The following is a 12,927-nucleotide window of genomic DNA, read 5'->3' as shown; positions in this document are numbered from 1 at the left end:
AGTCAATAGACGCTCGTCAATGAGCTTGCTAGACGCTGGTCAGACGACTGATTGATTGACCGGAGTCTGCCTGAATGGTCAGTCTCTGCTATTACACTCACATCTTAGTGAATCAGGGCCCATGAGTCTACAATATTGAGCTTTTCACAATATTCAAATTTTCTGAGATACAAAATTTTGGGTTTTCACTAGCTGTAAATCTTAAACATGAAAATTAAAAGACAGAAATGCTTGAAATATATCACTGTGTGTGTAATGAATCTCTAGAATGAGTTTCATTTTTTCAGTTACTGAAATAAATTAACTTTTTGATGATCTAATTTATTGAGATGCACCTGTTTATGATTGTAAATTAGTAACCTGTGAACTTAGATTCTTATACCATATACAATTAGACTTCTGGAGACATCCTGACTTGAGTGTTTTGGCAGTGCATAGAAACAGTGCATAGAAATGTGGTATTTGTGCAAAGTCCACTTTCAAAAAAAATTTTTTTTTTCAAAGGAAATAAACAAAATCTATTTATTAACCACCTCCTGTCTGGCCGTGGTATATAAACGGCCGGATGGTGGCAGTGCAGAGGCGGGTGGCCATTTATAAACAGCCTTCCCGCCCCCTGCTTGACACAGTGGCACACCGATCGTCATACGGGACCTCTCTGCGATGTCCCGATCATGTGATCACTGATTGGCCAATCAGTGATCACATGCAGAGTAGTAAGCAAGATGTCACTTCTGACATCATTGCTTACTACGTGTGAAATCTGTGAATGATCACAGAGGTCACATGGTACAAGGCTATTCACAACATCCTTGTACCGTGTGACAAGCTGTGACCAATCACAACTGACACAGTAGTTCTCAATGGCTGCAAGAGTGCAGCCAGAGAGAAGGAGAAATTATTGCTTTTACAGCCTTTATGGCTGTACTGCTAGTGGCTGTACTGGTGACACTGTACTGCTAGGGTGACAGTATGTAAAAAAATAAATAATATAAAAAGTAAAATAAAAATGTAAAAAAAGTTTAAAAATTATAATTTGGGTTATTTTTTTTTTTTACTAAGAAGATAATGGAATACATTTTGGCCAAGATTTATGATGAAATATTATTTAATAAGAAAAACACTTTTTTTCAAAAATTTTGAACTTTTTCATTTACATAGCAAAAAAATAAAAATCCCAGTGGTGAATAAAGACCACCAAAATAAAGCTTTATCTGTCTCAAAAAATGCTAAAAATTTCATATGGGTACAGTGTTGCATGACCGCGCAATTGTCATTCAAAGTGTGATAGCACTGAAAGCTGAAAATTGGCCTGGATAGGAAGGGGGTAAAATTGTTCAGACTTGAAGTGGTTAAAACTCTCCATGACCGTATAGCAAGCATATAGCGCTGCTCAAGGCTGGACAAGACACAATCATCTCACCAGCAAAGAGGGGAGCAGCATCCCAAGTTGTACAAGAAACTAAGTAGTGTGCAGGGAGAGTGGATGGATGCCGCTCATATCCATCCCAAGGAGTCTTGTGAAGACATTGTAAATGTATGGCCTCGTCCGTCACTCTGGCCACGTCCTCTGTTGCGTTTCGCCCCGCCCATAGGTTCGTGGCCATGATAGATATGACATAGTTTTGTAATACCATTCTTTTTTTTTTGTCTTTTAGAATATCTAGTGTTGTTCATGTAGTTTCATAGTGTTTGCAGTCCATAAAAACAATATTACCTCCCTTATCTGAAGGTTTAGAGCACATTCATACTTACGCTACTTGCTTTGCAACTTTGGGGTCCAAAGTTGCATGACAAGTCCCCCCCATTTCCCAATGGGTACCATTCATATCCGTAAAAATGGTTTCTTATAAGAGTGTAATTCACTGGTATAAGCAATCATAATGTGTGTAAAAAAAATAAATCCTGATCAATTCCCCAGAGTAGTAGTGTTACTATTGTAACATTGTATTGGTGTGGTGACAGGAAGTTAATTTTTTTTTTTTAAAAAGTACTAAAGTAAAAAAAAAATTTTTTTTTTCACATACTGTCAGTTAACCGCTTGCTGCCCGCCCTATAGCAGAAATACTGCTACAGGGTGGCAGTGGTGCACAAAATCCCGTGTGTATATATATGTCATTTTGCATTTCAGAGCCGCTTCCGTCAGTCGCTGGACCCTGGCTGGTAATTACTCGCCAGCGCCCAGTGATTTCTAAGGATCTCCGATGGGGAGGAGGACTGTTTTGATCTTCTCCCTGACAGCACAGCCATCCACAGCAGTGTGATTACAGTGAATCACACAAATCCCACCCCCTAGTAAAACCCTCCCAAGAACACAGTTAACCCTTTGATTGCCCCTCATGTTAACCCCTTCCTGCGCAGTGCCATTAGTACAGTGCCAGTGCTTTTTTTTTTTTTTTTTTTTTTTTAATCACTGATAACTGTATTGGTGTCACTGGTGATGTCAGTGACACCAAGTCAGTTCCCCCCCAGTGTCAGAATGCCCACCACAGTCCCTCTATAAGTCGGTGATCACTGGCAATACTAGTAAAAATGAGAAAAAAACAAATCCGTATATATACTGCCATTTGTAAACGCTATAACTTTCACGCAAACCAATTAATTTACACGTAGTGGGATTTTTTTTTTTTTAGCAAAGCTCTAGCAGAATGCATTTTGGCCTACACTTTTTTTTTTTCTGGGCATGTTTAATAGCAAAAAGTCAAAAATATTGCTTTCTTCTCAAAACTGGCGGCCTTTTTTTTTTTTAATGCAAAAAACAAAACGTACATGCAATCAAATACCAATGAAAGAAAGCTCAATTTGTGGGGAAAAAAAGGCCGCAAACTTCATTTGGGTGCAGCGTTGAATGACCAGGCAATTGTCAGTTAAAATAACGCAGCGCTGTAATGCAAAAAATGGCTTGGTCAGGAAGGGGGATAAATCCTCTGGAGGGCAAGTGGTTAATACAATTGGGAAATTCCTTACCATTTAGGAGAAAATAATTGAATTTTCATGACCTCATCTCTGTTATTTAAAAAATAACAACATATGATCTGCCAAGGAGGAGGTGTAACAACAGGGATTACATCTTATGCTGTCCTCTTTCTCTGCAGTAAAAGGAAATTACAGTTCCCATCTACCACAGGGAATTGTAGTGAATGTGGGCAGGTACACTAGGCCTGTACAGTCTTGGTCCACCCACCATTGCAAGTGGGGCTGAATTACATCTCTGCTTCCTGGAGAAAGACCTACAGAACGTGCCAAGACCAGTGGATGGGGAATTAGGAGGCATAGCAGTCACCGATCTTACAAACAGGAAACCAAAGAGAATTAACAGTTTGATTTGAAAATTAATTTTTCAGAGCAACTACTGAGTGAACCAAAAGATGGATGACATATTCAGTAAAGGTAGAAAATCAGAAACAAGAACATGTAAAGAAGTTTTTTTTACCAGAGTTCTGCTTTAAATGTATCAGCTCTCCTAACAAAAACTTAGACTTTAATCATTCTCTCCTCAGGTTTAAGACAAATAGTGGACTAAGCAAAGTAGAATAAAGGTTACTGAGTAGAAGGATAAGAATGCAAGACAATATCGATGGTTGAATAATTGAGATGAATGATAAAATAGTTGTTATGGGATGCAGGTTAGTGCCAGTAGTAGGGGACTGGAATAAACACTGCAGTGTCCCTAATTGAAAGTATGGAGAAGTTTGTTTTGTTTGTAATTTAATGTTCTGAAAACTGCACTATCTTTTGTGAATTGGAGTCTTTACTTTTGTACTAAGCCTGTTTAAACTTTTGTTCGACATTTGGTAGCAAATATTTTCAGTGGGTTTATTGCAGGCCAAGCTGTGTGCTTTCAGATTAAAGTGATATTAAATGCAGTTTTTATTTAAAATAACAAACATGTTATTTTTACCTGCTCTATGCAGTAGTTTTGCACAGAGCAGCCCTGATCCTCCACTTCTCAGTTCCCCCACTGGCGCTCCTGGCACCTCCGTCCTACTGAGGCCACCTAAGCAGGCTCACTCCCAAGCTGCTGCTCTGCGTGTCCATTCACACACAGAGCCCGCCCACTCTCTCTACTCATTGGCTGCCAATGGCTCCCGCTGCTGTCTTTGTCAATGAGGAGGGAGAGTCCCCAGACAGCCGAGGCTCTTGTGCACATTGCTGGATTGCAATGGTGCTCAGGTAAGTATTAGGAGGGGTTGTGGGGCTGCTACACAAAGGTTTTGTTTTTTTTCTACCTTAATGCACAGAATGCATGAATGTAAATAAATCTTGAGCCTTTACAACCACCTTAAATCAAAATTATATGAAATATTTTGATTTTATCTTCTGTCCATTTTCCATCTGTACATGAATTATCCTTGCCCTATTACATAGATTTATTAATGAAGCAGTAAGTGTATTGCTTTTCTTCAACTGAAGTACAGGGACAGAATACCATTGTAATCTTGGCACGCATTTTTTTCATTCAAATTTTATATAATTAAACAGTAGAACTGACCCTTTAAATATGTAGATGCATTGTTGTTTTTCATTAAACAAGCATAATTCTTGCGTTTATCCACAGAGGGGATTGCTGTTCATGAGCATCAGCTAAACTGTGCATTTTTCATAGGTATTTTTGGTTGATCCCGCTCAAGATTATACAGCTGATTATGTGAAGCTTGCAGAATTATTCTACCATCACAATGTACCTCTCAGGTATCGTATGTTAACTGGCAAAATTAATCACTTTGCATTGTACAAATTAACTGGTAATGTAATCGCCCAGTAGAAGGTCTACAGTAATAACATTTAAAAAAAGAAACCGTTAACATGGCATATGTGCTGTGTGCTTATTAGAAGACCTATATTGTAATGTGTGTCAGTCCCAAAAAAAAAATAATCTCAACCATATCATGGTTCACATAGTATTGTGAAGTGATCTTTTATAGGAACGATAAGGCCTCATTCACACTGGCAGTGTCAGCCCATGGTTTATATGCTTTTAGAGGACATTTCTAAATGCAGGTAATGATTTATCACTGGTCATTCAAACTCGGAATTTACCTGCGTTTTTTAGGTGCAATCAGTTTAGCTGCTGTTAAATAAAATAGAACCGTGAACTCTTGTACACTCGTGTATACAGTGAAGGAAATAAGTATTTGATCCCCTGCTGATTTTGAATGTTTGCCCACTCACAAAGAAATGATCAGTCTATAAATCGAATGGTAGGTGTATTGTAACACTGAGAGACAGAATAGTGACAAAAAATTCAAAAGAAATGCATGTCTAACAAAGTATGCACTGATTTGCAAGTTCATGAGGGAAATAAGGATTTGATCCCCTTCACAAAACATGACTTAGTACTTGGTGACAAATCCCTTGTTGGCAATCACAGAGGCCAGAGGTTTCCTGTAGTTGGTCACCAGGTTTGCACACATCTCAGGAGGGATTTTGGCCCACTCCTCTTGGCAGATCCTCTCCAAGTCATTCAGGTTTGGTGGCTGACATTTGGCAACTCAAACTTTCAGCTCCCAAGAAGTTTACAGACCATGGCATTAGCTAATTTCTCTCTCTCTCCTCCCTCTTCGCTCTCTTTCTCTCTCCTCCCCCTTTGCTCTCTTTCTCCTCCCCCTTTGCTCTCTTTCTCCTCCCCCTTCGCTCTCTTTCTCTCTCCTCCCCCTCGCTCTCTCCTCCCCCTCGCTCTCTCCTCCCCCTCGCTCTCCTCCTCCCCCCTCGCTCTCCTCCTCGCTCTCCTCCTCGCTCTCCTCCTCCCTCCTCGCTCTCCTCCTCCCCCCTCGCTCTCCTCCTCCCCCTCTCTCGCTCTCTTCCTCCCCCCTCTCTCGCTCTCCTCCTCCCCCCTCTCTCGCTCTCCTCCTCCCCCCTCTCTCGCTCTCCTCCTCCCCCCTCCCTCGCCCCCCCCTCTCGCTCTCCCCCCCCCTCTCGCTCTCCCCCCCCTCTCGCTCTCCCCCCCTCTCTCCCCCCCTCTCTCTCCCCCTCTCTCCCCCCTCTCTCTCCCCCTCCCCCTCTCTCCCCCCCTCTCTCTCCCCCTCCCCCTCTCCCCCCCTCTCTCCCCCCCTCCCCTCTCTCTCTCCTCCTCCCCCCTCTCTCTCTCCTCCTCCCCCTCTCTCTCTCCCCCCCCTCTCTCTCTCCTCCTCCCCCCCCTCTCTCTCCTCCTCCCCCCCTCTCTCTCTCCTCCTCCCCCCTCTCTCTCCTGCCCCCCCTCTCTCTCTCCTCCTCCCCCCTCTCTCTCGCCTCCTCCCCCCTCTCTCTCGCCTCCTCCCCCCTCTCTCTCGCCTCCTCCCCCCTCTCTCTCTCCTCCTCCCCCCTCTCTCTTCCACCCCCCCTCTCTCTCTTCCACCCCCTCTCTCTCTCTTCCACCTCCCCTCTTCCCTCCCTCCTCCCCTCTTCCCTCCCTCCTCCCCTCTTCCCTCCCTCCTCCCCTCTTCCCTCCCTCCTCCCCTCTTCCCTCTTCCCTCTCTCCCCTCCTCCCCCCCTCTCTCCCCTCCCCCCCTCTCTCTCTTTGGTGAACCCCATGCCCAAGTGGGTTAAGGCAGTTCTAGAAAATAATGGTGACCACACAAAATATTGACATTTTGGGTTCAATTTGGACATTTTCACTTAGGGGTGTACTCACTTTTGTTGCCGGCAGTTTAGACAGTAATGGCTGTGTGTTATTTTGAGGGGACAGAAAATTTACACTGTTATACACTGTACATGCACTACTTTACATTGTAGTAAAGTATCATTTCTTCAGTGTTGTCACATGAAAAGATATAATCAAATATTTACAAAAATGTTAGGGGTGTACTCACTTCTGTGAGATCCTGTATGATGTAGGGTCAGAAAAAGCTTTTGACCCTTCAGTTGGACTGTTTCAATTCTTTGTGTGATGGTACTTTTTTCCTTTAAGGCTTTTTAAAGACCTAGCTCCTCCCGAGTATAGGCATACTACAAAGTGGCAAAATAATGATTTGATCCTCTGCACATTTTGTAAATTAGCCCACTTACAAAGAAATGAAGGGTCTATCATTTTTTCATAGGTGTATTTTAAATGATAGGGACAGAGTATCAAAAAGACATGATACAAATGTTATAAATTGAGTTGCAGTTCAGTGAGTAAAAGTAGTATTTGATCCCGTACCAACCAACAATAATTCTGGCTCCCACAGACTGGCTATGTGCTCATGTGGTATACAGATTAGTCTTGTCAATTTAAGATGACACCTGTCCACACAATCTTTCTTCCATTCAAATCTCACCACCATGGTGCAAGACCAAAGTGCTGTCAAAGGACGTCAGGGACAAGACTGTAGGCCTACACAAGGCTGGAATTGGCTACAAGACCATCAGTAAGAAGCTTGGTGAGAAGTAAACAACTGTTCGAGTGATTATTTGCAAATGGAAGAAATACAAAATATCCATCAATCTCCCTTGGTCTGGAGCTCCATGCAAGATTTTGCCTCATGGGGTAAGGATGATCATGAGAAAAGTGAGGGATCAGCCCAGAACTACACAGGAGTTTGTGAATGATCTCAATTCATTTGAGACCACAGTCCCCAAATAAACCATTGGTAACACAATACACCGCCATGGATTGAAAACCTGCAGAGCCCGCAAGGTCCCTCTCCTCAAGAAGGCACATATACTGGCCCATGTGAAGTTTGCCAATGAACATCTAAATGATTCAGAGAAGGATTGAGAGAAAGTGCTCTGGTCAGATGAGACCAAAATTGAGCTCTTCGGCATTAACTCAACTCACCGTGTTTGGAGGACGAAAATTGCTGACTATGACCCTAAGAACACCATCCCTACAGCCAAGCATGGAGGTGGAAACATTATGTTTTGGGGTGGTTTCTCTGCTAAAGGTATAGGCCGACTTTGCCACATTGAAGAGCCAATGGACAGGGTCATGAATTGTAAAATTTTGAATGCGAACCACCTTCTCTCAGCTTGACAATGACCCAAAACATACCACCAAGGCAACAAAGGAGTGGTTCAGGAAGAAGGACATTAAGGTCATGGAGTGGCCTAGCCACTCTCCAGACCTTAATTCTATAGAAAATTTATAGAGGGAGCTGAAACTTCCAATTGCCAAGCAACAGCCAGGAAACCTTAAATAATTTAGAGATGATCTATAAAGAAGAGTGGACCAAAATCCCTCCTGAGATTTGTGCAAACCTGGTAACCAACTATAAGAAACATCTTACCTCTTTGCTCACCAACAAGGGTTTCTCCACCAAATACGGAGTCATCTTTTGCTTGGGGATCAAATACTACTTTTACTCACTGAACTGCAACTCAATTTATAACATTTGTATCATGTCTTTTTGATACTCTGTCCCTATCATTTAAAATACACCTATGAAAAAATGATAGACCCTTCATTTCTTTGTAAGTGGGCTAATTTACAAAATGTGCAGAGGATCAAATCATTATTTTTGCCACTTTGTAGTATGCCTATACTCTGGAGGAGCTAGGTCTTTAAAAAGCCTTAAAGGAAAAAAGTACCATCCCACAAAGGATTGAAACAGTCCGACTGAAGGGTCAAAAGCTTTTTCTGACTCTACATCATACAGGATCTCACAGAAGTGAGTACACCTCTAACATTTTTGTAAATATTTGATTATATCTTTTCATGTGACAACACTGAAGAAATGATACTTTACTACAATGTAAAGTAGTGCGTGTACAGCTTGTATAACAGTGTAAATTTTCTGTCCCCTCAAAATAACACACAGCCATTACTGTCTAAACTGCCGGCAACAAAAGTGAGTACACCCCTAAGTGAAAATGTCCAAATTGAACCCAAAATGTTAATATTTTGTGTGGTCACCATTATTTTCCAGAACTGCCTTAACCCACTTGGGCATGGGGTTCATCAAAGCTTCACAGGTTGCTACTGGAGTCCTCCTCCAGGACAACATCACGGAGCTGGTGGATGTTAGACGTTGCGCTCCTCCACCTTCCATTTGAGGATGCCCCACAGATGCTCAATAGGGTTTAGGTCTGAAGACATGCTTGACAAGTCCATCACCTTTACCCTCATCTTCTTTAGCAAGGCAGTGGTCATCTTGGAGCTGTTTGGGGTCGTTATCATGTTGGAATACTGCCCTGCGGCCCAGTCTCCAAAGGGAGCGGATCATGTTCTGCTTCAGTATGTCACAGTACATGTTGGCATTGATGGTTCCCTTAATGAACTGTAGCTCCCCAGTGCCGGCAGCACTCATGCAGTCCCAGACCATAACACTCCCACCACCATGCTTGACTATAAGCAAGACACACTTATCTTTGTACTCCTCACCTGGTTGCCACCACACACGCTTGACACCATCTGAACCAAATCAGTTTATCTTGGTCTCATCAGACCACAGGAGATGGTTGCACTAATCCATGTCCTTAGTCTGCTTGTCTTCAGCAAACTGTTTGCGGGCTTTCTTGTGCATCATCTTTAGAAGAGGCTTCCTTCTGGGAAGACAGCCATGCAGACCAATTTGATGCGGTGTGCGGCGTATGGTCTGAGCACTGACAGGCTGACCTCCAACCCCTTCAAACTCTGCAGCAATGCTGGCAGCACTCATACAGTCAGGTCCATAAATATTGGGACATCGACACAATTCTAAAAAAACAAGCAGGAACTGAAGACAGTTGCAGTAGAGGCCTGGCAGAGCATCACCAGGGATGAAACCCAGCGTCTGGTGATGTCTATGCATTCCAGACTTCAGGCTGTAATTGACTGCAAAGGATTTGCAACCAAGTATTAAAAAGTGAAAGTTTGATTTATGATGATTATTCTGTCCCATTACTTTTGGTTCCTTAACAAGTGGGAGGCACATATGCAAACTATTGTACTTCCTACACCATTCACCTGATTTGGATGTAAATACCCTCAAATTAAAGCTGACAGTCTGCAGTTAAAGTACATCTTGTTCGTTTCATTTCAAATCCATTGTGGTGGTGTATAGAGCCAAAAATGTTAGAACTGTGTCGATGTCCCAATATTTATGGACCTGACTGTACGTCTATTTCCCAAAGACAACCTCTGGATATGATGCTGAGCACATGCACTCCACTTCTTTGGTCGACCATGGTGAGGCCTGTTCTGAGTGGAACCTGTCTTGTTAGACCGCTATATGGTCTTGGCTACCGTGCTGCAGCTCAGTTTCAGGGTCTTGGCAATCTTCTTATAGCCTAGGCCATCTTTATGTAGAGCAACAATTATTTTTTTCAGATCCTCAGAGTTCTTTGGAATGAGGTGCCATGTTGAACTTCCAGTGACCAGTATGACAGAGTGAGATCAATAACACTAAATTTAACAAACTTGCTCCTCATTCACACCTGAGACCTTGTAACACTAAAGAGTCACATGACACCGGGGAGGGAAAATGGGTAATTGGGCCCAATTTGGACATTTTCACTTAGGGGTATGCTCATTTTTGTTGCCAACGGTTTAGACATTAATGGCTGTGGGTTATTTTGAGGGGACAGCAAATTTACACTGTTATACAAGCTGTACACTCACTACTTTGTAGCAGTGCCATTTCTTCAGTGTTGTCACATGAAAGATATAATAAAATATTTACAAAAATGTGAGGAGTGTACTCACTTCTGTGAGATACAGTATGTACATATACAAAATCTGTAACGAATCAAATAAGTATTTTCTTCACTGCATCTTTAAAAGCACTCTCCAGTCTTCATTTCCCATTCCACAGTGCATGTAAAAAAAAAGTAACTAAACCGTGCTTTTCCTTTTCAAAACCGTTTATTCCTCCTTCCCAGCTTATACAATTGCACTTATATTTCACAGGTGTTTTGTCCCACCAAGCCACATGCATATAACTTCAATATCAGTTTCTTAGAATTCTCTCTGTAGTACTGTGAATTGTATACAGTTTTTGGTACACAGCATTGCGACGACATCCAGCCCCTTTCCTACTCTTTTCGTCACAGGGTCATGAGACTTCCTCAGGGGCGGACTGACCATTTGGAAACTCGGGCACTGCCCGAGGGCCCGGGGTCAGTAGGGGGCCCCATGAGATGCATACAAAAAAGAAGAGTTTGTGAAAAGGAATTCACAGAAAAGCGGCTACATTATGAACAGAATGTGATACTCAGAAAAATTTCCAAAAATTACGCTTTATTACATATAAATATTTGACATATGGGCAATCGCCCTGGTTTACCATCACCTCAGTATGAGACAATACACACAGACCTAAAACCATATAAAATAACACCAAGACCGGTCTGGATAGATGTGCTGCAAAGACAATGACCACTAAGGTCTAAAGTCTTTGTAGCACTGGCACATAGGTTAACACTTCCCAAAGGAGGTGTACACAAAAATTATACCATAGGTATATAGTGTCACATGTAATAAATATAAAGACATGTGTCATGACCATATAGGTTCTATCCCATAGAGGGGAATTCCCAAAAATTATACCAAAGGTATGAAATATCACATGTATACAATGCAGCGAGCCCCATGAGATGCCCCTGGTACCTTTTTCATAGGCTTTTTTGAGTTTGGGCAAGGACACAGGGGCCCCATGATCCCCGATTGCCCGGGGGCCCCATGAGTTTTCAGTCCGCCCCTGCTCAGGGGTATCTGTTTGGATGATGTACCACAATCCTTTTATATATTTGACGCCCAGTGCCATTTTGTTGGAGATTCTGACATATAATTGGAGATTTTCTTACAAACCCATTTCCCCTTACACTTCTCAATAGTCTGATACAGATACCATTTTGTTGTGGAGTTGAATACACCGATCTTATGAAGATCAATCCATGTATGTGCTCATGTATTAACCCAAATATATCCCAACCAAATAATGGACTATTAGCAAAATCTTATCAAAATGCGGGCATTCCCGTAACTATAGTGAGTTGTATGTAAAATGTACATAACACCTTTTAATTTCTAAACTGTTAAAATATACCGGGCCACCCATACTAGGTACCCCATATAACCAACTCATAGTGTACAGTGCTGTATAAAAAAAAAACGTGTGGATGGGAGATGAAGACTGGAGAGTGCTTTTAATTATAAAGTGTGCCTATACTCGGGAAGAGATTGGTCTTTGAAAAGCATTAAAGGAAAAGTACCATCATAAGGAGAATTGAAACAGTCTGACTGAAGGAACAAAAGCTTTCTCTGACCCTTCATAAGTAAGGTCATTTATACTAGGTGAGAGCACAACTGGTGGAGGTTACCATGAGTTCAATCATGCTGGGTGTTGTATATAGCCCTAAGAAGGACAGTTTAAGGGGCAGGAAATCACAACACGGTGACTGGATATTGTGGATATGTTTTTTTTGTTTGTTTTTTGCACACATTGAATAGTGATTTATTATGTATGACAATGGAATAGAATATGCTGCACCATATTTATGTACGAGTAAAAATTCATTTTTTAATTTAATATATTTTTGATCGTACATTTTAGTAGACATTAGATTTGGTGTTCTCTAGTGAGACATTTTTCACTTAGGCTGTTAGTCTTATAGCAGATAACAAGAAAAAAAAAACCCTGCATGTAATAGGCTACGTTTGCACGGATGGCTAGCGCTGGTGCGAATGCAAGGTGCAGGAACCTGCCGGCCTTGCGGACAGCCAGTGATAGCTGCGACTGCTGCCGATATGTCCTTGAAATGTACAGGGCTCGGCAGCCACAGGTAACTGCACACAGATGGCTGAAACAGCTGCAGGAATCAGCAGATTCCTCCTGTCTTCATTTGCATCAGCACTAGATCGTATTTTAAAAGTGTTTTGAAAGGATCTTCAGCCCAGTGGTTGAAATGTGAATTTTCCAGGGTTGGGTGGACCATTCTTTTCAGCAACATTCAATTTGGAGGTGTGAGTTTTTCAAGATAGCCTTGGCATGCTGTGTAATTGTTTTCATGTTTAGCTGGCATGCTGTCTAATTGTTTTACTTTTTAGCTGCT

At 42.1% G+C, this 12,927-nt stretch overlaps 1 protein-coding gene across 1 annotated transcript in view; it reads left to right on the top strand.

The window, feature by feature from the left end:
• UGGT2 (UDP-glucose glycoprotein glucosyltransferase 2) overlaps positions 1–12,927 on the top strand; it is a gene marked incomplete at its 5' end in the record, with an annotated part of 518,844 nt that overhangs the window by 173,095 nt on the left and 332,822 nt on the right. The window contains one exon of the mRNA XM_089680491.1: positions 4,607–4,692. Coding sequence (XP_089536617.1) covers positions 4,607–4,692 — 86 coding nt within the window. The remainder of the gene's footprint in view (positions 1–4,606; positions 4,693–12,927) is intronic.

The sequence above is a fragment of the Staurois parvus genome, unplaced genomic scaffold (genome assembly GCF_062004578.1).
Source record: "Staurois parvus isolate SC_StPar_1 unplaced genomic scaffold, SC_StPar_1.0 ptg000243l, whole genome shotgun sequence".
In the NCBI taxonomy this organism is placed as follows: Eukaryota; Metazoa; Chordata; class Amphibia; order Anura; family Ranidae; genus Staurois; species Staurois parvus.
Note: the sequence above shows the minus strand (reverse complement) of the source record. Positions and strands in the feature narration are given on the sequence as shown.